This window comes from Salmo salar, chromosome 13 (assembly GCF_965601325.2).
Source record: "Salmo salar chromosome 13, fSalSal1, whole genome shotgun sequence".
NCBI classification, from domain to species: domain Eukaryota; kingdom Metazoa; phylum Chordata; class Actinopteri; order Salmoniformes; family Salmonidae; genus Salmo; species Salmo salar.
The window spans coordinates 68,628,597-68,654,106 of record NC_138303.1 but is presented as its reverse complement, the minus strand read 5'-3'; the positions used below and the strand labels follow the sequence as shown (position 1 = coordinate 68,654,106).

Genomic DNA, 25,510 nt, shown 5'->3' with positions numbered 1-25,510 from the left:
GCATATGCATAAGCTCTAATATGTGTATGGATGTTTTGAATTAATCGTCACCTTAGAAAGTGCTGTCCATTTCATTGTGTTGGTCGTTGTTTCAAAGCCTATGTTTTCCACTCAGTTCCAACCTGTTGTTGTTGAACTTCTTTCTTCAAATTGATCATCACAGTGAGGTGAGTTTTAAAGGCACAATACTGTTTTGAAGATAAGTGTTTGTGATTTTCGATTTCATTTGCATTGATGTCAGAGTGGTTAGGACAATAGAGCCCTGAGTACCAGGCCATTGGTGACCTGAAGGTCATTAGCAATTTGGGTACTACCAACCAGGGCCTAAAACTAACTTTTCTGTATACCAGCCACTGTGGCAGGCAGAATTATTATTATTTTTAAATCTACTAGCCACTCAGATTTTTTACCAGACAAAATATAGCTTTGCATAATTACAAAAAAAACAAACATGATTATGCTTAGTAATGTTTCTAAAACAAATGTATTACTAGTAAGAATGTTAATATTCTGTGACCTTTGAACCAAAATAACAAAAAAAATTCTGCAACCCATTTAAGGTTACCTTGGTAACAGGGCCACTCAAGTCATGTGTGCCTGGGAGAATCTCACTAGTAGAGTCCGACAATGTCTGTTTTTGCTAGCAGAGGAAGCAAACTCCAACATTAAAAAGCAACCTAGTTTGTGAACAAAACCATGTCAATAGCCAAGAAAAATGAAGACAGTCTCACTTCAGTCGAATTGAATAAATTAGACCAACTTTTATTCCTGTCCGCATTGCTTCTAAAAACAAACCCTTTAGCACTTCACTCATGGTGCTCATAGCCCCCTAGACAGGCAGCATTGCTGTGCGAGGTGGGATAGCTAGAACGTTAGGATTCAGATTTCTTTGTGTGTTACCAGATATTAAACAAAATGGCATTTATTTTACTATAAATCACAACTGGCAATTGTGCCCATACTTGACTATTTTTATGAAATGCTCACACTGTAGAGCCCTGAGTATTACCACCTGCCAACGTGACTAGTGAATTAGACATTTTAGGCCCTGCTACCAACGCATGTACAGAACACAGAGATTACCGTGACCGTTGTCATGTGGAACTTTACTGCAGCCATGACTAATGACTGCCGGTGTGGCGGTAATATATCCACTGCAACAACCCTACCCGTTTGAAATTTCAACTTCCAACAGGGTGACGTCAAGAGTTGGGACATCCCAAGGATGCCATTTAGACTTTTCCTTGGCATTAAAATTAATACATTTTATAGAGGATCGAGACAATGAATGACATAATCAAGTCAGTCTGTATTAAGGTGTCAATTTTTTCCCAAGTCCTCAAATGTCACTTCCTCTTGTCATTTCCTGCCCAGGAGCAGATTGGCCTTCATGACTATGGGCACGTGACGCACGGTGAGGGACACCCTGGTGCCTCGGGTCAATGTGGCCCCTGGCTGGACCCCGGCAGCGAGCAGGTTGGCCACCCTTTCAGTGAGGGAGTCGTGGTGTGTCCCCTGGATGCCGTGGAGGAGGCGCTGGTACATGTCGTCCTGGAGGATGAGGAGGCTCCGCGGCCGCACCAGCAGAGACAGGAGGTAGCGGCTCTCCTCAGTCTGTGGCACCTCATCCAGCTGGGGATGAAGTGAGGAACAAAACGTTAGTAAGCTAGTTCCACCAATTCAGTGTCTTTTGAGAAGTGTAACTTGGTAAAAAATTATTATAATAAATCACCTCATAACATTGTCAAAAAGAGCACATGTTCAACTTCATAAAAACAAGTTTCCATTTTAAGAGGTTAAATAAACTATAGTAAGTGTCTATTGAGTGCCAAATAAAGTAACAGGGTTGACAATTTATTCTTAAAAATCAGCCATGAATCCCTTTATGACATGGGGAATGGAATCTTCTTGTGTGCAACAACGAGTGGAAATTGAACACGATCTTCACCCCCAAAAATGTAATTGTTAAAACATTTCTAGCCTGTCTATCCATGGATAACAGGGTTGATGTGTTAAAGCTTGAACCGCTCAGTTTTCCAATACAAAACACCAGAAACTGTCCAAAAAGAGAACCATCTCACCTGCTTTTACTCTATTTTTTTATTTTATCTTTTACCTAGGCAAGTCAGTAAAGAACAAATTCTTATTTTCAATGACGGCCTAGGAACAGTGGGTTAACTGCCTTTGAAATAAGCAAACAGGAAACCATTCACCCAGAGGCGGCGCTCCTAGTGGCCGGAGACATTAATGCAGGGAAACTTAAATCAGTTCTACTTAATTTCTATCAACATGTTAAATGTGCAACCAGAGGGAAAAAAACTTCTAGATCACCTGTACTCCACACACAGAGACTCGTACAAAGCTCTCCCTCCATTTGGTAAATCCGACCACAATTCTATTCTCCTGATTCCTGCTTACAAGCAAAAATTAAAGCAGGAAGCACCAGTGACTTGGTCTATAAAAAAAGTGGTCAGATGAAGCAGACGCTAAACTACAGGACTGTTTTGCTACCACAGACTGGAACAAGACCTTTAAGCAGGTCAACATTCACAAGGCTGCGGGGCCAGATGGATTACCAGGACGTGTGCTCCGGGCATGTGCTGACCAACTGGCAGGTGTCTTCACTGACATTTTCAACATGTCCCTGATTGAGTCTGTAATACCAACATGTTTCAAGCAGACCACCATAGTCCCTGTGCCCAAGAACACAAAGGCAACCTGCCTAAATTACTACAGACCCGTAGCACTCACGTCCGTAGCCATGAAGTGCATTGAAAGGCTGGTAATGGCTCACAACACCATTATCCCAGAAACCCTAGACCCACTCCAATTTGCATACCACCCAAACTGATCCACAGATGATGCAATCTCTATTGCACCCCACACTGCCCTTTCCCACCTGGACAAAAGGAACACCTATGTGAGAATGCTATTCATTGACTACAGCTTAGTGTTCAACACCATAGTACCCTCAAAGCTCATCACTAAGCTAAGGAACCTGGGACTAAACACCTCCCTCTGCAACTGGATCCTGGACTTCCTGGCGGGTCACCCCCAGGTGGTGAGGGTAGGTAGCAACACATCTGCCACGCAGATCCTCAACAGTGGAGCCCCCAGGGCTGTGTGCTCAGTCCCCTCCTGTACTCCCTGTTCACCCACGACTGCATGGCCAGGCACGACTCCAACACCATTAAGTTTGCAGACAACACAACAGTGGTAGGCCTGATCACCGATAATGATGAGACAGCCTATAGGGAGGTGGTCAGAGACCTGGCCGGGTGGTGCCAGAATAACAACCTATCCCTTAACGTAACCAAGACTAAGGAGATGATTGTGGACTACAGGAAAAGGAGGACCGAGCACGCCCCCATTCTCATCGATGGGGCTGTAGTGGAGCAGGTTGAGAGCTTCAAGTTCCTTGGTGTCCACATCACCAACAAACTAGAATGGTCCAAACACACCAAGACAGTCATGAAGAGGGCACGACAAAGCCTATTCCCCTTCAGAAACTAAAAAGATTTGGCATGGGTCCTGAGATCCTCAAAAGGTTCTACAGCTGCAACATCGAGCACATCCAGACTGGTTGCATCACTGCCTGGTACGGCAATTGATTGGCCTCCGACCGCAAGGCACTACAGAGGGTAGTGCGTACGGCCCAGTACATCACTGGGGCTAAGCTGCCTGCCATCCAGGACCTCTACACCAGGTGGTGTCAGAGGAAGGCCCTAAGAATTGTCAAAGACCCCAGCCACCCCAGTCAGACAGTTCTCTCTACTACCGCATGGCAAGCGGTGCCGGAGTGCCAAGTCTTGGACAAAAAGGCTTCTCAACAGTTTTTACCCCCAAGCCATAAGACTCCTGAACAGGTAATCAAATGGCTACCCGGACTATTTGCATTGTGTGCTCCCCCAACCCCTCTTTTACGCTGCTGCAACTCTCTGTTTATCATATATGCATAGTCACTTTAACTATACATTCATGTACATACTACCTCAATTGGCCCGACCAACCAGTGCTCCCGCACATTGGATAACCGGGTTATCTGCATTGTGTCCCGCCACCCACCAACCCCTCTTTTACGCTACTGCTACTCTCTGTTCATCATGTATGCATAGCCACTTTAACCATATCTACATGTACATACTACCTCAATCAGCCCGACTAACCGGTGTCTGTATGTAGCCTCGCTACTTTCATAGCCTCGCTACTGTTATTTTTCACTGTCTTTTTACTGTTGTTTTTATTTCTTTACTTACCCATTGTTCACCTAATACCTTTTTTGCACAATTGGTTAGCGCCGGTAAGTTAGCATTTCACTGTAAGGTCTACACCTGTTGTATTCGGCGCACGTGACAAATAAACTTTGATTTGATTGTTCAGGGGCAGAACAGATCTTTTTACCTTGTCAAGCTTTCGGTTACTAGTCCAACGCTCTAACCACTAAGCTACCTGCCGCTCCTATATGATGAGTATTATATGTTGACTGTTTCTGTAAAAAAAATATATTTCAAAGGGAATAATTTCACCATATTAAAACAAGAGTTCAGTTCACGTAACAGAGTTGACCTTAAAGATAGACGCCTCACAAGTCCTCAACTGGCAGCTTCATTAAATATTACCCGCAAAACACCAGTCTCAATGTCAACAGTGAAGAGGCGACTCCGGGATGCTGGCCTTCTAGGCAGAGTTGCAAAGAAAAAGCCATATCTCAGACTGCCCAATAAAAATAAAAGATTAAGATGGGTAAAAAAACAGACACTGGACAGAGGAACTCTGCCTAGAAGGCCAGCATCACGGAGTCACCTCTTCACTGTTGAGACTGGTGTTTAGCGGGTACTATTTAATAAAGCTGCCAGTTGAGGACTTGTGAGGCATCTCTTTCTCAAACTAGACACTAATGTAATTGTCCTCTTGCTCAGTTGTGCACCGTGGCCTCCCACTCCTTTTTCTATTCTGGTTAGAGTCAGTTTGCACTGTTCTGTGAAGGGAGTAGTTTTTTTATTTCACCTTTATTTAACCAGGTAAGCTAGTTCAGAACAAGTTCTCATTTACAACTGCGACCTGTCCAAGATAAAGCAAAGCAGTGCGACAGAAACAACAACACAGAGTTACACATGGAATAAACAAGAGTACAGTCAATAACACAATAGAAAAAAATAAAGTCTATATACATTGTGTGCAAATGGCATGAGGAGGTATGGCAATAAATAGGCCATAGTAGCAAAGTAATTACAATTTAGCAGATTAACACTGGAATGATAGATGAGCAGATGATGGTGTGTAAGTAGTGATACTGGTGTGCAAAAGAGCAGCAAAGTAAATAAAAAACAATATGGGGATGAGGTAGGTAGATTGGGTGGGCTATTTACAGATGGACTATGTACAGATGCAGCGATCGGTTAGCTGCTCATATAGCTGAAGTTTAAAGTTAGTGAGGGAAATGTAAGTCTCCAGCTTCAGTGATTTTTGCAATTCGTTCCAGTCACTGACAGCAGAGAACTGGAAGGAAAGGCAGCCAAAGAGGTGTTGGCTTTGGGGATGACCAGTGAGATATACCTGCTGGGGCGCGTGCTATGGGTGGGTGTTGTTATCGTCACCAGTGAGCTGAGATAAGGTGGAGCTTTACCTAGCATAGACTTATAGATGACCTGGAGCCAGTGGGTCTGGCGACGAATATGTAGCGAGGGCCAGCCGACAGGAGCATACAGGTCGCAGTGGTGGGTGGTATAAGGCGCTTTGGTAACAAAACGGATGGCACTGTGATATACTGCATCCAATTTGCTAAGTAAAGTATTGGAAGCCATTTTGTGGATGACATCGCCGAAGTCGAGGATCGGTAGGATGGTCAGTTTTACAAGGGTAAGTTTGGAGGCGTGAGTGAAGGAGGCTTTGTTCACAGTGTTGTATGAGATCTTCAGCTTCTTGGCAATTTCTCGCATGGAATGGACTTCATTTCTCAGAACAAGAATAGACTGATGAGTTTTAAAAGAAAGTGATTTGTTTCTGGCCATTTTGAGCCTGTAATCGAACCCACAAATGCTGATGCTCCAGATACTCAACTAATCTAAAGAAGGCCAGTTTTATTGCTTCTTTAAATCAGGACAACAGTTTTCAGCTGTGCTAACACAATTGCATAATGGTTTTCTAATGATCAATTATCCTTGTCAAATAATAAACTTGGATTAGCAAACATAACGTGCCATTGGAACACAGGAGTGATGGTTGCTGATAATGGGCCTATTATCGCACGCCTATTATCGGTATTGGCTTTTTTTGGTCCTCCAATAATCGGTATCGGCGTTGAAAAATCATAAATCGGTCGACCTCTAGACCTTATATAGACAGGTGTGTGCCTTTCCAAATCATGTCCAATGAATTGAATTTATCACAGGTGAACTCCAATCAAGTTGCAGAAACATCTCAAGGATGACCAATGGAAACAGGATGCACCTGAGCTGATTATTTTTTATTTAACCTCTCTTGGGCAGGTTAAATGAGATGACCATCTCCTTTATGCAAACGCTGTGACAGATTTAAAAAAAGCTTCACGAGGAAAGCACACTTTGCAATAATCTGAGTACTGCGCTCAGAAAAATACACTAGGCAATACAGATACCTGCCATTTTGGAGTCATCTAAAATCATAAATAGCATTAGAAATATTCACTTACCTTTGATGATCTTCATCAGAAGGCACTTCGATTTTTCTCAGATTTTTGCCTGCCATATGAGTTATGTTATACTCACAGACACCATTCAAACAGTTTTAGAAACTTCAGAGTGTTATCGATCCAAATCTACTATTAATATGCATATTCTAGTTCCTGGGCCTGAGTAGTAGGCCATTTAATTTGGGTACGTTTTTCATCCGGCCGTGAAAATACTGCCCCCTACCCTAGAGAGGTTTTAACCTCTCTGGGCTAGGGGGCAGTATTTTCACGGCCGGATGAAACACGTACCCAATTTAAACAGGTTACTACTCTGGCCCAGAAACTAGAATATGCATATTATTAGTACATTTGGATAGAAAACACTCTGAAGTTTCTAAAACTGTTTGAATGGTGTCTGTGAGTATAACATAACTCATATGGCAGGCAAAAACCTGAGAAAAATCCAAGAAGGAAGTGAAAAGTCTGAGAATTGTAGTTCTTTTGATTCTCTATCGAAGCTACAGTGTCTGTGGGGTGACGTTGCACTTGCTAAGGCTTCCATTGGCTGTCTAAAGCCTTCAGAAAGTGGTTTGAGCATTTTCCTGTCACTGGGCAGATAATAGGAGCTCAGTTACTGAGTGGTCTGCCTGGCAACAAAGGGATTGGATATGCGCGAGCACGCCGTTCCTTCTTTTTCTTCTTGAATGAATATGCTATTGTCCGGTTGGAATATTATTGCAATTTTACATTAAAAATACCATAAAGATTGATTTTAAACAGCGTTTGACATGCTTCTAAGTACGGTAATGGCACATTGACTTTTCGTCCCTCGTTCCGCGCTCACGCGTTATGCCTTTTGATAAGTGATCTGTATGCACGAACAAAACGGAGGTATTTGTACATAAATATGGATTATTTCGAACAAAAACAACATTTCATGTGGAAGTAGCAGTCCTGGGAGTGCATTCTGACGAAGATCAGCAAAGGTAAGAGAATATTTCTAATACTAATTCTGAGTTTAGGTTGCCCCGAACTTGGCGGGTGTCTGAATAGCTCACCGTGATGGCTGAGCTATGTACTCAGAATATTGAAAAATGTGCTTTCTCCGTAAAGCTATTTTAAAATCTGACACAGCGGTTGCATCCAGGGGTAGTCTATCTATAATTCTTTAAATAATTGTTATATATTTTGTCAACGTTTATAATGAGTATTTTTGTAAATTGATGTGCACGTTCACCGGACGTTTTGGTGGGAATACATTTTCTGAACATCAGGCGCCAATGTAAAATGCTGTTTTTGGATATAAATATGAACTTTATCGAACAAAACATACATGTATTGTGTAACATAATGTCCTAGAAGTGTCATCTGATGAAGATCGTCAAAGGTTAGTGCTTCATTTAACTGTGTTTTGGGTTTTATTGACACATGTCCTTGCTTGGAAAATGGCTGTGTGATTATTTTTGTCTATGTACTCTCCTAACATAATCTAATGTTTTGCTTTCGCTGTAAAGCCTTTTTGAAATCGGACAATGTGGTTAGATTAACGAGAAGTTTATCTTTAAAATGGTGTAAAATAGTTGTATGTTTGAGAAAGTTGAATTATGACATTTTGTTGTTTTTGAATTTGCCGCCCTGATATTTCACTGGCTGTGTCCCGCAGGTGGGACGCTAGCCCATAGAAGTTAACCCATTTTAGAAGGCTGTAACGTCACAAAATGTGGAAAAAGTCAAGGGGTCCAAATACTTTCCGAATGCACTGCATCTGTATATTGCACGTGTGAAATGTGCTCCACAGATGAATTATTACTACATGTTAGCATCTATTCACATATTTATTCATGAGAGCAGACACAGTGCTGTGTTGGGAAGCTTACCTCCTGGGCGCTGATGGGCCTGTAGAAGTCCAGCAATGTGTGGGAGCCCAGGCTAATGGTCGTCACCGTGGGATGGTACAGAGGCCCGTCCTCATGGGGCTGTGACAATACACACACACACACACACACACACCCCTGCAGTAAGCAGTAGCCAAATCACCACCTACCAGGTGCTGGTCATATACAGTACCAGTGAAAAGTTTGGAAACACCTACTCATTCAAAGGGTTTGATTTATTTTCACTATTTTCTACATTGTAAAGTAATAGTGAAGACATCAAAACTATGAACTAACACATGGAATCATGTAGTAACCAAAAAAAGTGTTAAACAAACAAATGTATTTTATAGTTGAGATTCTTCAAAGTAGCCACCCTTTGCCTCGATGACAGCTTTGCACACTCTTGGCATTCTCTCAACCAGCTTCATGAGGTAGTCACCTGGAATGCATTTCAATTAACAGGTGTGCCTTGTTAAAAGTTAATTTGTGGAATTTCTTTCCTTCTTAATGCATTTGAGCCAATCAGTTAACAAGGTAGGGGTGGTATACAGAAGACGGCCCTATTTGGTAAAAGACCAAGTCCATATTATGGCAAGAACAGCTCAAATAAGCAAAGAAACGACAGTCCGTCATTACTTTAGAGTTACCAGCCTCAGAAATTGCAGCCCAAATAAATGCTTCAGAGTTCAAGTTTATTTTTTGTATTTCACCTTTATTTAACCAGGTAGGCCAGTTGAGAACAAGTTCTCATTTACAACTACGACCTGTCCAAGATAAAGCAAAGCAGTGTGGCACAAACAACAAAACAGAGTTCCACATGGAATAAACAAACGTACAGTCAATAACACAAGAGAAAAGTCTATATGCAGTGTGTGCAAATGAGGTAAGGCAATAAATAGGCCGTAGTGGTGAAATAATTACAATTGAGCAATTAAACACTGGCGTTATAGATGTGCAGAAGATGAATGTAGAGTAGAGATACTGGGGTGCAAAGGAGAAAAAATAAATAACAATATGGGGATGAGGTAGTTGGATGGGCTATTTACAGATGGGCTTTATACAGGTGCAATGACCTGTAAGTTGCTCTGACAGCTGGTGCTTAAAGCTAGTGAGGGAGATATCCAGCTTCAATGATTTTTGCAGTTCGTTCCAGTCATTGGCAGCAGAGAACTGGAAGGAAAGGCGGCCAAAGGAGGTGTTGGCTTTGGGGATGACCAGTGAAATATACCTGCTGGAGCGCGTGCTGCAGGTGGGTGCTGCTATGGTGACCAGTGAGCTGAGATAAGACGGGGCTTTACCTAGCAAAGACTTATAGATGACCAGCTAGTGGGTTTGGCGACGAATATGAAGCGAGGGCCAGCCAACGAGAGCATACAGGTCGCAGTGGTGGGTAGTATATGGGGCTTTGGTGACAAAACAAATGGCACTGTGATAGACTACATCCAATTTGCTGAGTAGAGTGGAGGTTAATTTGTAAATGACATCGCTGAAGTCAAGGATTGGTAGGATAGTCAGTCTTACAAGGGTATGTTTGGCAGCATGAGTAAAGGATGCTTTGTTGCGAAATAGGAAGCCGATACTAGATTTAATTTTGTATTGGAGATGCTAAATGTGAGTCTGGAAGGAGAGTTTACAGTCTAACCAGACACCTAGGTATTTGTAGTTGTCCACATATTCTAAGTCAGAACCGTCTAGAGTAGTAATGCTAGACGGGCGGGCGGGTGCGGACAGCGATTGGTTGAAGAGCATGCATTTAGTTTTTCTTGCATTTAAGAGCAGTTGGAGGCCACGGAAGGAGAGTTGTATGGCATTGAAGCTCGTCTGGAGGTTAGTTAACAGTGTCCAAAGAAGGGCCAGATGTATACAGAATGGTGTTGTCTGCATAGAGGTGGATCAGAGAATCACCAGCAGCAAGAGCGACATCATTGATGTATACAGAGAAGAGAGTTGGCCCGAGATTTGAACCCTGTGGCACCCCCAGAGACTGCCAGAAGTCCGGACAACAGGCCCTCCGATTTGACACACTGAACTCTGTCAGAGAAGTAGTTGGTGAACCAGGCCAGGCAGTCATTTGAGAAACCAAGCCTGTTGAGTCTGCCGATAAGAATGTGGTGATTGACAAGAGTCGAAAGACGAGCTTCAATGCCATACAACTCTCCTTCCGTGGCATCCAACTGCTCTTAAACGCAAATAAAACTAAATGCATGCTATTCAACCGATCATTGCCCGCACCTGCCCGCCCATCCAGCATCACTACTCTGGACGGCTCTGACTTAGAATACGTGGATAACTACAAATACCTGGGTGTCTGGCTAGACTGTAAACTCTCCTTCCAGACTCATATTAAGCATCTCCAATACAAAATTAAATCTAGAATCGGCTTCCTATTTCGCAACAAAGCATCCTTCACTTATGCTGCCAAACATACCCTCGTAAAACTGACCATCCTACCGATCCTCGACGATGTCATCTATAAAATAGCCTCCAACACACTACTCAACAAACTGGATGCAGTCTATCACAGTGCCATCCGTTTTGTCACCAAAGCCCCATACACTACCCACCATTGCGACCTATACGCTCTCGTTGGCTGGCCCTCACTTCATACTCGTCGCCAAACCCACTGGCTACAGGTTATCTACAAGTCTCTGCTAGGTAAAGCCCCGCCTTATCTCAGCTCACTGGTCACCATAGCAGCACCCACTCGTAGCACGCGCTCCAGCAGGTATATCTCACTGGTCACCCCCAAAGCCAATTCCTCCTTTGGTCGCCTTTCCTTCCAGTTCTCTGCTGCCAATGACTGGAACGAACTGCAAAAATCTCTGAAGCTGGAGATTCCCATCTCCCTCACTAGCTTTAAGCACCAGCTGTCAGAGCAGCTCACAGATCACTGCACCTGTTCATAGCCCATCTGTATACAGCCCATCTATCTACCTCATCCCCATACTGTATTTATTTTGCTCCTTTTGCACCCCAGTATCTCTACTTGCACATCCAACATTCCAGTTTTTAATTGCCATATTGTAATTACTTTGCCACCATGGCCTATTTATTGCCTTAATTCCCTTATTTACCTAATTTGCACTCACTGTATATAGACTTAGTTTTCTTTTTTTCTACTGTATTATTGACTGTATGTTTTGTTCATTCCATGTGTAACTGTGTTGTATGTGTCTAACTGCTATGCTTTATCTTGGCCAGGTCGCAGTTGCAAATGAGAACTTGTTCTCAACTAGCCTACCTGGTTAAATAAAGGTGAAAAAAAAGGCCTTCGCCAGGTCGATGAAGACAGCTGCACAGTACGGTCTTTTATCGATGGCGGTTATGATATCGTTTAGGACCTTGAGCGTGGCTGAGGTGCACCCATGACCAGCTCGGAAACCAGATTGCATAGTGGAGAAGGTATGGGGGGGATTCTAAATGGGCGGTGATCTGTTTGTTAACTTGGCTTTCGAAGACCTTAGAAAAGGCAAGGTAGGATAGATATAGGTCTGTAACAGTTTGGGTCTAGAGTGTCTCCCCCCTTTGAAGAGGGGGATGACCGCAGCAGCTTTCCAATCTTTGGGGATCTCAGACGATTTGAAAGAGGTTGTAATAGGGGTTGCAACAATTGCAGCGGATAATTTTTAGAATGAGAGGTTCCAGATTGTCTAGCCCAGCTGATTTGTAGGGGTCCAGATTTTGCAGCTCTTTCAGAACATCAGCTATCTCGATTTGGGTGAAGGGGAAACGGGGGAGAATTGGGCAAGTTGCTGTGGGGTGTGCAGAGCTGTAGACAGGGGTAGGCGTAGCCAGCCGTAGAAAAATGCTTCTTGAAATTCTCAATTATTCTCCATGGACTTTACAGTGTCCCAGAACTTTTTGGAGTTAGTGCTACAGGATGCAAATCTCTGCTTGAATAGCTAGCCTTTGCTTTCCTAACTGCCTATATACTGTATATTGGTTCCTAACTTCCCTGAAAAGTTGCATATCGCAGGGGCTATTCGATGCTAATGCAGTACGCCACAGGATGTTTTTGTGCTGGTCAAGGGCAGTCAGGTCTGGAGTGAACCAAGGGCTATATCTGTTCCTGGTTCTACATTTTTTGAATGGGGCATGCTTATTTAAGATGGTGAGGAAAGCACTTTTAACCTGTTGGGGCTAGAGGGCAGTATTTGCACGGCCGGATAAAAAACGTACCCGATTCAAACTGGTGACTACTCTTGCCCAGAAACGAGAATATGCATATAATTAGTAGATTTGGATAGAAAACACTCTAACGTTTCTAAAACTGTTTGAATGGTGTCTGTGAGTATAACAGAACTCATATGGCAGGCCAAAACCTGAGAAGATTCCATACAGGAAGTGCCCTGTCTGACAATTTGTTGTCCTTCAGTTGCATCTCTATCAAAAATACAGCATCTCTGCTGTAATGTGACATTTTCTAAGGCTTCCATTGGCTCTCAGAAGGCGCCAGAAAGTGTAATTGGGTGTCTGCTGTCTCTGGGCGAAGAACAGCAGGAGAATTTGTGAGTGGTCAGCCTTCCCTGTAGCTCAGTTGGTAGAGCATGGTGTTTGCAACGCATGGTGTTTGCAACGCCAGGGTTGTGGGTTCGATTCCCACGGGGGGCCAGTATGGAGAAAAAAAAATGTATGAAATTAAATGTATGAACTGTATTCACTACTGTAAGTCGCTCTGGATAAGAGCGTCTGCTAAATGACTAAAATGTAATGTATGTCAGCCTGGGGACAGTGACACTGGAGATGCGTGTTCATGAGAATTCTCAATTTTTTTCTTTCAGCCTTTGAATGAATACAACGTCGCCCGGTTGGAATATTATCGCAATTTTACGAGAAAAATAGCATAAAAATTTATTTTAAACAGCGTTTGACATGCTTCGAAGTACGTAATGGAATATTTAGAATTTTTTTGTCACGAAATGCGCTCGCGCGTCACCCTTCGGATAGTGACCTGAACGCACAAACAAAACTGAGCTATTTGGATATAACTATTGATTATTTGGAACCAAAACAACATTTGTTGTTGAAGTAGAAGTCCTGGGAGTGCATTCTGACGAAGAACAGCAAAGGTATTCCAATTTTTCTAATAGTAAATCTGAGTTTGGTGAGGGCCAAACTTGGTGGGTGTCAAAATAGCTAGCCGTGATGGCCGGGCTATGTACTCAGAATATTGCAAAATGTGCTTTCGCCAAAAAGCTATTTTAAAATCTGACACCGCAATTGCATAAAGGAGTTCTGTATCTATAATTCTTAAAATAATTGTTATGTATTTTGTGAACGTTAATCATGAGTAATTTAGTAAATTCACCGGAAGTTTGCGGTGGGTATGCTAGTTCTGAACATCACATGCTAATATAAAAAGCTGTTTTTTGATATAAATATGAACTTGATTCAACAAAACATGCATGTATTGTATAACATAATGTCCCAGGAGTGTCATCTGATGAAGATCAAAGGTTAGTGCTGCATTTAGCTGTGGTTTTGGTTTTTGAGACATATATGCTTGCTTTGAAAATGGCTGTGTGATTATTTTTGGCAGGGTACTCTGACATAATCTAATGTTTTGCTTTTGCTTTAAAGCCTTTTTGAAATCGGACAATGTGGTTAGATTAACGAGAGTCTTGTCTTTAAAATGGTGTAAAATAGTAATTTCTGAGGTATTTGTATTTCGCGCCACGCAATTCCCCTGGCTGTTGACAGGTGGGACCGCCTAGGGAGGTTAAAGAATAACCAGGCATCCTCTACTGACGGAATGAGGTCAATATCCTTCCAGGATACCCGGGCCAGGTCGATTAGAAAGGCCTGCTCGCTGAAGTGTTTTAGGGAGCGTTTGACAGTGATGAAGGGTCATCGTTTGACCGCAGACCCATTACGGACGCAGGCAATGATCACTGAGATCCTGGTTGAAGACAGCAGAGGTGTATTTAGAGGTTGGTCAGGATGACATCTATGGGGCGGCAGCGTAGCCTAGTGGTTAGAGCGTTGGACTAGTAACCGAAAGGATGCGAGATCGACTCCCCAAGGTACAAAATTTGTCGTTCTGCCCCTGAAGAAGGCAGTTAACCCACTATCCCTAGGCCATCATTGAAAATAAGAATTTGTTCTTAACTGACTTGCCTAGTTAAATAAAGGTAAAATAAAAATAAATGAGGGTGCTTATATTTGGGGTTGTACCTGGTAGGTTACGTGATAATTTGTGAGAGATTGAGGGCATCTAGTTTAGCTTGTAGGACGGCTATGTGGGACGCTAGCGTGCCACCCGTGGTGCACCCTATCAACAGCAGGTGCATTTCAAGAGTGGCAAATTTGAAACCAAATAAATGTCAAAATTCAAATTTTTCAAACATACAACTATCTTACACCCTTTGAAAGATAAACATCTCCTTAATCTAACCACGTTGTCCGATTTCAAAAAGGTTTTACAGCGAAAGCATAAAGTTAGATTATGTTAGGAGAGTACATTGACAATAGCTGTGTATAATGTTTTGTCAATTCAAAGACGGGGTCACCAAAACCATAAAACCAGCTAAAATGATGCACTAACCTTTTACAATCTCCATCAGATGACACTCCTAGGACATTATGTTAGACAATGCATGCATTTTTAGTTCTATCAAGTTCATATTTATATCCAAAAACAGCGTTTTACTATGGCATTGATGTTGAGGAAATCGTTTCCCTCCAATAACCGGCAGTCAAGTCAGCACCACAAATTAAATAATTAAAATTAGAAAACATTGGTAAAATATTATATTGTCATTTAAAGAATTATAGATTTACATCTCTTGAACGCAATCAACTTGCTAGATTTAAAAATAACCTTACTGGGAAATCACACTTTGCAATAATCTGAGCACTGCGCCCAGAAAAATATGCTTTGCTATACAGACAAACGGCCATGTTGGAGAGATCTAAAATCGAAAATACTATGTAAATAATCCATTACCTTTGATTCTCTTCATCAGATGTCACTTCCAGGAATCCCAGGTCCATAACGAATGTAGTTTTGTTCAAAAAAGCTCATCATTTATATCCAAAAAGCTCCGTGTTGTTAGCACATGATCTAAGCCAGCCGGACTTCTCGTCATGAACGAGGGGAAAAAATATATTTACGTTCGTTCAAACATGTCAAACGTTGTATAGCATAAATCATTAGTGCCTTTTTTAACCAGAACATGAATAATATTCAAGGTGGACGAATGCATTCTCTTTTATAACGTATTGGAACGAGGGTACCCAACATGAACTCGCGCGCCAGAGTCTAATCGGCCATCACCGTTCCATGGCTCTTGTTCGGTCAGATCTCACACTAAAAGACTCAAAACACTTTGTAAAGGCTGGTGACATCTAGTGGAAGCAATAGGAAGTGCCAAAACATTAATCAACCCCTGTGTGTTTCAATGGCATAGGCTTAAAGGTAATTCAACACATCAGGTATCCACTTCCTGTCAGAAAATGTCTCAGGGTTTTGCCTGCCAAATGAGTTCTGTTATACTCACAGACACCATTCAAACAGTTTTAGAAACTTTAGGGTGTTTTCTATCCATATATAATAAGTATATGCATATTCTAGTTACTGCGTAGGATTAGTAACCAGATTAAATCGGGTACGTTTTTTTATCCAGCCGTGAAAATACTGCCCCCTAGCCCCAACAGGTTAAGCATGTCCCAATTTAGGTCACGAGTACAAGCTCTTAAAATAGATGGGGGCAATCAATTCACACATGGTGTCCAGAGACTTGTTTCTGGAAAGATGGATTTTTAAAAGTAGAAGCTTTAATTGTTTGGGCACAGACCTGGATAATATGACAGAACTCTGCAGGCTAATTCTGCAGTAGATTGCAACCCCTTTGGCAGTTCTATCTTGTTGGAAAATGTTGTAGTTGGGTATGGAAATGTCCGAATTTTTGGTGGCCTTCCTAAGCCAGGATTCAGACACGGCTAGGACATCCGGGTTGGCAGTGTGCTAAAGCAGTGAATAAGACAAACTTAGGGAGGCTTCTAATGTTAACATGCATGAAACTAAGGCTTTTCTGGTTACAGAAGTCAACAAATGAGCGCGCCTGGGGAATGGGAGTGGAGCTTGGCGCTGCAGGGCCTGGATTAACCTCTACATCATCAGAGGAACAGAGGAGGAGTAGGATAAGGGTACGGCTAAAGGCTATAAGAACTGGTCGTCTAGGGCATTTGGAACAGAGAGTAATATTGACATTAGGGAGAGGCATGCGTAGCCGAGTGATCATAGCGTCCAGTGAATAGCTAGGCGAGCTGAAGACACGGCAATTCAGACAGCTAGCGGGACGGGCAGGCGGGCCTTCAGGGGACGTCACGACCGAGGAGCCTGTTGAAACCCCCTCGGGCGGATTACGTCGGTAGGATCGTGATGGATTGGCGGGGCTCCATGTCGGCAGTAAAAGGGGTCCAGTCCAATTGGCAAAATAGGTATTGTAGCCCAAGAAGTGGCTGATGGACCTCTTCAGCTAGCCGGGAGATGGGTCTAGTACGAGGCTAGCTCCAGGGTAACTGGTGCTTGAGAGACGTTAGCCAGGAGTAGCCTCTCGGATAGCAGCTTGCTAGCTGAGATGATGCAGGTGAAAAGGTTCAGAGCTTGCGGTAGGAATCCGGAGATGTGGTGGAGAAAAAGCAGTCCGATATGCTCTGGGTGGAATCGCGCTGTGCAGACTGGCAGGAGATGACTGGGCTGAGGTTAGCTGATGACCGCTAGCAGTGGCTAACTAACTACTAGCTAGTAAGCTGGCTAGCTTCTGTTGGGGGTTCCGGTTCTAAAGCATAGAAAATAGCAGATCCATACTACATTGGTATTGGGTGAGGAGAGTATGTTGAAATTGAGGTCAAAAATATCAAAAATATATATGGATTCTGATGATAGACACATCAACTGTTCAGAGGAGACTGCGTGAATCAGTTCTTAATGGTTGAATTGCTGCAAAGAAACCACTACTAAAGGACACCAACAAGAAGAGACTTGCTTGGGCCAAGAAACACGAGCAATGGACATTAGACGGTGGAAATCTGTCCTTTGGTCTGATGAGCCAAATTTGAGATTTTTGGTTCCAACTGCTGTGTCTTTGTGAGACGCAGAGTAGGTGAACGGATGCTCTCCGCATGTGTGGTTCCCACCGTGAAGCATTGGGGAGGTGGGGTGATGGTACTTTGCTGGTGACACTGATTTATTTAGAATTCAAGGCACAGTTAACCAGCACGGCTACCTCAGCATTCTGCAGCGATACACCATCCCATTTGTTTGCGCTTAGTGGGATTAACATTTGTTTTTCAACAGGACAATGACCCAAAACACACCTCCAGGCTGTGTAAGGGCAATTTGACCAAGAAGGAGAGTGATGTAATCAAATCAAAGTTATTTGTCACGTGCGCCGAATACAACGGCTGTAGACCTTACAGTGAAATGCTTACTTACAGGCTCTAACCAATAGTGCGAAAAGTGTGTGTGTGTGTGTGTGTGTGTAGGTAAGTAAAGAAATAAAACAGTAAAAAGACATTTGAAAATAAGAGTAGCACGCAAAATACAGACACCGGTTAGTCAGGCTTATTGAGGTAGTATGTACATGTGGGTATGGTTAAAGTGACTATGCATATATGATGAACAGAGAGTAGCAGTAGCGTAAAAAGAGGGGTTAGAGGGTGGTGGGACACAATGCAGATAGCCCGGTTAGCCAATGTGCGGGAGCACTGGTTGGTCGGACCAATTGAGGTAGTATGTACATGAATGTATAGTTAAAGTGACTATGCATATAAGATAAACACAGAGTAGCGGGGGGGAGGGGGGGGGGGGGGGCACACAATGCAAATAGTCCGGGTAACCATTTGGCCTTCCCTGTGGCTCAGTTGGTAGAGCATGGTGTTTGCAACGCCAGGGTTGTGGGTTCGATTCACACGGGCGGCCAGTACAAAAAAAAAAATGCATGAAATGAAAATCAAATGTATGAAATGTATGTATTCACTACTGTAAGTTGCTCTGGATAAGAGCGTCTGCTAAATTACTTTTTGTCCTAGACTTGGCACTCCGGTACCGCTTGCCATGCGGAATAGAGAGAACAGTCTGTGGCTGGGGTCTTTGACAATTTTCAAGGGCCTTCCTCTGACACCGCCTGGTGTAGAGGTCCTGGATGACAGGCAGCTTAGCCCCAGTGATGTACTGGGCTGTACGCACTACCCTCTGAAGTGCCTTGCGGTCGGAGGCCGAGCAATTGCCGTACCAAGCAGTGATGCAACCGGTCAGGATGCGCTCGTTGTTGCTGCTGTAGAACCTTTTGAGGATCTCAGGACCCATGCCAAATCTTTTTAGTTTCCTGAGGGGGAATAGGCTTTGTCGTGCCCTCTTCACGACTGTCTTGGTGTGTTTGGACCATTCTAATTTGTGGACACCAAGGAATTTGAAGCTCTCAACCTGCTCCACTACAGCCCCGTCGGTGAGAATGGGGGCGTGCTCGGTCCTCCTTTTCCTGTAGTCCACAATCATCTCCTTAGTCTTGGTTACGTTGAGGGATAAGTTGTTATTCTGGCACCACTCGGGCCAGGTCTCTGACCTCCTCCCTGTAGGCTGTCTCGTCGTTGTCGGTGATCAGGCCTACCACTGTTGTGTCGTCAGCAAACTTAATGTTGTTGGAGTCGTGCCTGGCCATGCAGTCGTGGGTGAACAGGGAGTACAGGAGGGGACTGAGCATGCACCCCTGGGGGGCTCCAGTGTTGAGGATCAGCGTAGCAGATGTGTTGCTACCTACCCTCACCACCTGGGGCGGCCCATCAGGAAGTCCAGGATCCAGATGCAGTGGGAGGTGTTTAGTCCCAGGTTCCTTAGCTTAGTGATGAGCTTTGAGGGTACTATGGTGTTGAACGCTGAGCTGTAGTCAATGAATAGCATTCTCACATAGGTGTTCCTTTTGTCCAGGTGGGAAAGGGCAGTGTGGAGTGCAATAGAGATGGCATCATCTGTGGATCTGTTTGGGCGGTATGCAAATTGGAGTGGGTCTAGGGTTTCTGGGATAATGGTGTTGATGTGATCCATTTACCAGCCTTTCAAAGCACTTCATGGCTACGGACGTCAGTGCTACAGGTCTGTAGTCATTTAGGCAGGTTGCCTTTGTGTTCTTGGGCACAGGGACTATGGTGGTCTGCTTGAAGCACGTTGGTATTACAGACTCAAATCAGGGACATGTTGAAAATGTCAGTGAAGACGCCTGCCAGTTGGTCAGCACATGCCCGGAGCACACGTCCTGGTAATCCGTCTGGCCCCGCAGCCTTGTGAATGTTAACCTGTTTAAAGGTCTTACTCACGTCGGCTACGGAGAGCATGATCACACAGTCTTCCGGAACAGCTGATGCTCTCATGCATGCCTCAGTGTTGCTTGCCTCGAAGCGAGCATAGAAGTGATTTAGCTCGTCTGGTACGCTCGTGTCACTGGGCAGCTCGCGGCTGTGCTTCCCTTTGTAGTCTGTAATAGTTTGCAAGCCCTGCCACATTCGACGAGCGTCGGAGCCAGTGTAGTATGATTCAATCTTAGCCCTGTATTGACGCTTTACCTGTTTGATGGTTCGTCGCAGGGCATAGCGGGATTTCTTGTAAGCTTCCGGGTTAGAGTCCTGCACCTTGAAAGCAGCAGCTCTACCCTTTAGCTCAGTGTGAATGTTGCCTGTAATCCATGGCTTCTGGTTGGGGTATGTACGTACAGTCACTGTGGGGACGACGTCTTCAATGCACTTATTGATAAAGCCAGTGACCGATGTGGTGTATTCCTCAATGTCATCAGAAGAATCCCGGAACATGTTCCAGTCTGTGATAGCAAAACAGTCCTGTAGTTTAGCATTTGTTTCATCTGACACATTTTTTTTATAGACCAAGTCACTGGTGCTTCCTGCTTTAATTTTTGCTTGTAAGCAGGAATCAGGAGGATAGAGTTGTGGTCTGATTTACCAAATGGAGGGAGAGGGAGTGCTTTGTACGTGTCTCTGGTGTGTGGAGTACAGGTGATCTAGAACTTTTTTCCCTCTGGTTGCACATTTAACATGTTGATAGAGATTTGGTAGAACTGATTTGTTTCCCTGCATTAAAGTCTCCGGCCACAAGGAGCGCCGCCTCTGGGTGAGTGGTTTCCTGTTTGCTTATTTCAAAGGCAGTTAACCCACTGTTCCTAGGCCGTCATTGAAAATAAGAATTTGTTCTTAACTGACTTGCCTAGTTAAATAAAGGCAAAATTTAAAAATAGAGTAAAAGCAGGTGAGATGGTTCTCTTTTTGGACAGTTTCTGGTGTTTTGTATTGGAAAACTGAGCGGTTCGAGCTTTATACTGCTGGCTGAGTGCAGTCTTAGTGCCGGCATCTGTCTGTGGTGGTAAATAAACAGCCACGAAAAGTATAGCTGAGAACTCTCTAGGCAAGTAGTGTGGTCTGCAATTTATCACAATATACTCTACTTCAGGCGAGCAAAATCTAGAGACTTCCTTAGATTCTGTGCACCAGCTGTTGTTTACAAATATGCAGACAGCCCCCCCTCGTCTTACCGGAGTGTGCTGTTCTATTCTGCCGGTGCAGCGTCTATCCCACTAGCTGAATATCCATGTCGTCATTCAGCCACGATTCCGTGAAACATAGGATATTACAGTTTTTGATGTCCCGTTGGTAGGATATTCGTGATCGTACCACGTCTAGTTTACTGTCCAATGATTGCACGTTGGCGAGTAATATTGACGGTAACGGCAGCTTTCCTAGTTGCCTTCTGCGGGTCTGGATGAGGCATCCGGCTCTTCTTCCTCTGCGTCGCTTCCTTTTGCGAATAATTGGGATGTCTGCCCTGTGGGGTGTTTGGAGAATATCGTGTGAGTCCTGCTTACTGCTGTTGTTGAAAAAAATCTTTGTCTAATCCGAGGTGAGTGATCGCTGTACTGATATCTAGAAGCTCTTTTCTGTCGTAAGATACGGTTGCAGAAACATTATGTACAAAATAACTTACAACGATCGCGAAAAAAAAACACATAATAGCACAATTGGTTAAGAGACCGTAAAACGGTGGCCATCTCCTCCGGCGCCATTTTGTGGCGCCAGATGACCTGGCCTCCACAATCACCCAACCTTAACCCAATTGAGATGGTTTGGGATGAGTAGGACCGCAGAGTGAAGGAAAAACAGCCAACAAGTGCTCAGCATATGTGAGAACTCCTTTAAGACGTTTGGAAAAGCATTCCTGGGGAAGGTAGTTGAGAGAATGCCAAGAGTGTGCAAAGCTGTCATCAAGGCAAAGGGTGGCTACTTTGAAGAATCTAAAATATATTTTGATTTGTATAAAACTTTTTTGGTTACTACATGATTCCATATGTGTTATTACATAGTTTTGAAGTCTTCACTATTATTCTACAATGTATAAAATAGTAAAAATAAAGTAGGTATCCAAACTTTTGACTGGTACTGTACGAAATGAACAATGACACAAAAGCAGAGAAGTACCACACCCGATGGAATGTATTGAACACTAATTTTCACACACACAAAATTGCACAAGAAAATCAGTGTTATCATACAGTGCTAATTGACTGAAGCTGATGTGAGGACCGTACCATTATTCCCTCCCCTGGCTTGTATTCATTCACCAGTACATGATTGGCAGTCTTCCCAGCAAATGCACCAAGAGCAGAAATTCTCTCGCAGTACTTCAGAAGCCAATCAGGAAGCTTCTCTCCAAGCATCCCTTTCGGACGAGGCAGCCCACCTGTATTAAGTACACAGGCATAAGAATAGCATTTCACCCAGCAGTCATATCATTCCCAGTTCACAAATGCACCTCACATTCATTTTAAATCACTGACATACCCCAGTTCTGGAGCCTTCTGTTGGATAACTGCGTCCATTTAGTTTTTGGTGCCTTATACACCTGGAACAGCATTAGAATAAAGGCATTTCATGATGTCCTGTCTAGTTGGTGTTATACCTAAACATGTGTAGTGCATCTGTCACCCCTTGCCTTGTATTCCATTACCTGCTGTAATAGTTGAGACTCCTCATCCTCTGTTATGAAATCTGGAATGTAGTAAACCGTTGGTGGAGCCTAAAAATGTAAATATCCATACTCAGATTAATATCCATTGCACATTTAACCTTTTCATATAATGTATGCCTACCTAGAGCTAGACTAGTTAGTAGCAAAGATTATAATAACGTTTTCCCTTTCATCTGTGCTAGCATAAGATGAAGCTAGTAAAATATTGGCCAAGTAGCTAAATCTATTAGCATCCTATCTAGCTAGTGTTTGTTATACTGAACAATTTATAAAACACAACATGTTAAATGTTTCATGAGTTGAAATAAAAATCCCTGAAATTTTCCATACCCACAAAAGCATATTTTTCTCAAAGTTTGTGCATACATTTGTTAACATCCCAATTAGTTAACATTTTTCCAATGCCAAGATAATCCATCCACCTGACAGGTGTGGCATATCAAGATGATTAAACAGCATGATCATTACACAGGTGCACCTTGTCCTGGGGACAATGAGAGGTCACTTTAAACTGTGCAGTTTTGTCACATGACAAGTTGAGGGAGCGTGCAATTTGCAGGAATGTCCACCAGAGTTGTTGCCAGAGAATTGGATGTTAATTTCTCTACCATAAACTGCCTCCAACGTCATTTTATAGAATTTGGCAGTATGTCCACCTGGCCTCACAACCGCAGACCACGCCAGCCATATGAACAGTAACTCAAAATATTTGTAATTGTGTTTATATTTTTGTCCAGTATGTTTTAATTCAGAGAAGCTCAACCTCAATTTGCTCTCGAAAACACAGCCATTAGCTTTGCCCACAACTACCTCATGCGAACAACCATCCCTACCCTGTGTTTTAACGTTTAGGAACGTGAATCATCGCTTGTGATATGGCTTTCGAAACATACGGCCCTTATCTTTCATCAGCGATAAAGAATCATTCAAATAAAAGTTACTTTTGCACATATCCATACAGCTATATGGGTGCCTCAATCTGACGAAACTACATTTCGAGTTATGTTTACACACAGGTGTTCAGAGCACGCTAGCTAGCTAATTAGCACAGGTGGTCGGTAGCCTCTTGTCTTCCGTAAACAAGCGCAGTAACATGGAGATATGGCGTGTGGGAACACTAACCCGGAAACTAACCCTATCAAGGTGTGTATCAATGTAAAACAATTGTATTGTTATTTCTCGGCGATATGAAAGATAGGGGTTCTGGAAGCGTAATCACCTTAACGCAAGCGACGCGTCTTAATGTTCAGATTGAGCGTCGGTCTTATAAAACTCCCCGTAAAGAACACGCCTTCGTCCAAATGACTTGTGCAACGTTAATGTAATGGAGTCATGGTCAAGGGCTAACCCTCAACTAGCTGACAAACACTATGACACCAGAAGTATATGAGGGAGTGGTAAAGCTTTTCTTACGTCTTTCACGACATATCGTTCCAAATCCTCAAAAATACTGCATGGGTGTTCCATATCTCCTCGTGAAAGTTGACATGGAATGCCTACTACAAGTAGTTGGAAGGAGCTAATCGTTAGCTTAATTAGCAGCTTACTAGCTAGTAACCAAACGTGCAACTATAACAGCCTTTTCCCTGAATATAAAATTATTAAGCGTGGCTACTATGAACACAAAACAAAGTCATGTAATATGACAAACAAGATTCATCGATAGCTACAGTAGCTATCGATGCACTTCTCCTGCCTGGTACGTTTATTAGATTATCTTCTAAACCTTGAACAGCTGACTTGAATCAATCTGTTGTGCAATACTGCCACCTACTGCACTGGAGTATATCGCAAAGCAGAGGGTCCTTGGTTCAATCAGATATGTGATCATTGGTTCACTCAGAGATGCGTTCATTTCTGTCTAGCTCCCGCCTATCTTTTCTTTGGATTGGTGGATATTTAAATGATAAGGCCCGAGAAGCCAGTGTTTGGAGGATATATTATGGCACGGGTGTTGTCAAACCGTGCCAATATATCCTCCGAACACTGGCTTCGAGAGCATTATCACTTTTATACAACGGGTTACCAACATATGATTGACATATTTTCACATTTTTTGTTGTTGTTGATTTTATTAATTATATTTCATACTTCCGCAAGATATAGTCCCGACACAAATCTAGGGTTGCTACACGAGACGGTTGGTCGTTCCTTCTATCGGTTTGGTTGCCAGAGACGTGACCCTGTCAGTCTTTTTGTTCTGTATCAATGGACGCAACCCAGTTCTTTCTAAATGTCCCATTGTCATACTGGCTAGCAACGTTCTAATCCCTTGCTTGCTAGCTAGCCAACTACGGCTAATTTACAGTCACGTCAAACAATGCAGACAGAATAACAAAAGTAGCTGCATTTGTTTAAACTGTATTGTAGTGACATTTATTTGGATACATCCATAACAATGAACTAATGAGGCGCGATTTTGCCTTGAATAGAAAATGTGCTCACTTGTCAGGACACTGTTGTTCAGAGGAGCTAGCTGGAAAGACTGCAAACTAGCTGCACTTAGTTTTGTTTCACCTTTTTTTTCAATTGACATGTCTTTGTATATAATAATAAAAATGATGCCAGCTGATTCAAGATTTGGACTGGCTGAGAAAAGCTGAAAACCTGTCTGTCTCGTCCCGACAGACGAATTACTATGGGCCAGCTGGAGTTCGAATTTGAATATTGAAACAATGTTGCAAATGTTGGTGAGACAGACAGCAATGTTTATACAATTCTCTGCTGTTGAAAACTAAATGTTATTCTAAAATAAATGTGAGATAATGTCTAGATGGTTTTTATAGTGGAGATCAAGTGTATAACTTCCCTGCCTGGGTTGATGAGACAGTGGATTGCGCAGTCAAATGGAACAGAGTAAATAGGCATTTTCATGTCATAGATTTAGCTGGTAGTAATTTATGGAATAGACACTGGCTGGAACACGGTTTTAACCAATCAGCATTCAGGATTAGA

General features: G+C 43.1%; 1 protein-coding gene across 3 annotated transcripts; it reads right to left on the bottom strand.

Annotated features, from left to right (window-relative positions):
• Positions 1 to 736: 736 nt before the first annotated feature.
• Positions 737 to 24,351, bottom strand: alkbh6 (alkB homolog 6, nucleotide demethylase). 3 transcript variants are annotated; one of them, XM_014137108.2, is made up of 6 exons: positions 23,969 to 24,351; positions 22,535 to 22,603; positions 22,369 to 22,429; positions 22,116 to 22,267; positions 8,527 to 8,625; positions 737 to 1,632 (listed from the first exon to the last, which is right to left on the bottom strand). In XM_014137108.2, exons 1-6 carry the CDS (start codon positions 24,020 to 24,022, stop codon positions 1,360 to 1,362), a joined length of 708 nt encoding a protein of 235 aa, XP_013992583.1. In that variant the 5' UTR covers positions 24,023 to 24,351; the 3' UTR covers positions 737 to 1,359. The 3 variants fall into 3 exon arrangements, with proteins under 3 accessions (XP_013992583.1, XP_045549438.1, XP_045549439.1); XM_045693482.2 differs by lacking the exon at positions 23,969 to 24,351 and adding an exon at positions 23,775 to 23,907; XM_045693483.2 differs by lacking the exon at positions 23,969 to 24,351 and adding an exon at positions 23,389 to 23,635.
• Positions 24,352 to 25,510: the final 1,159 nt, after the last annotated feature.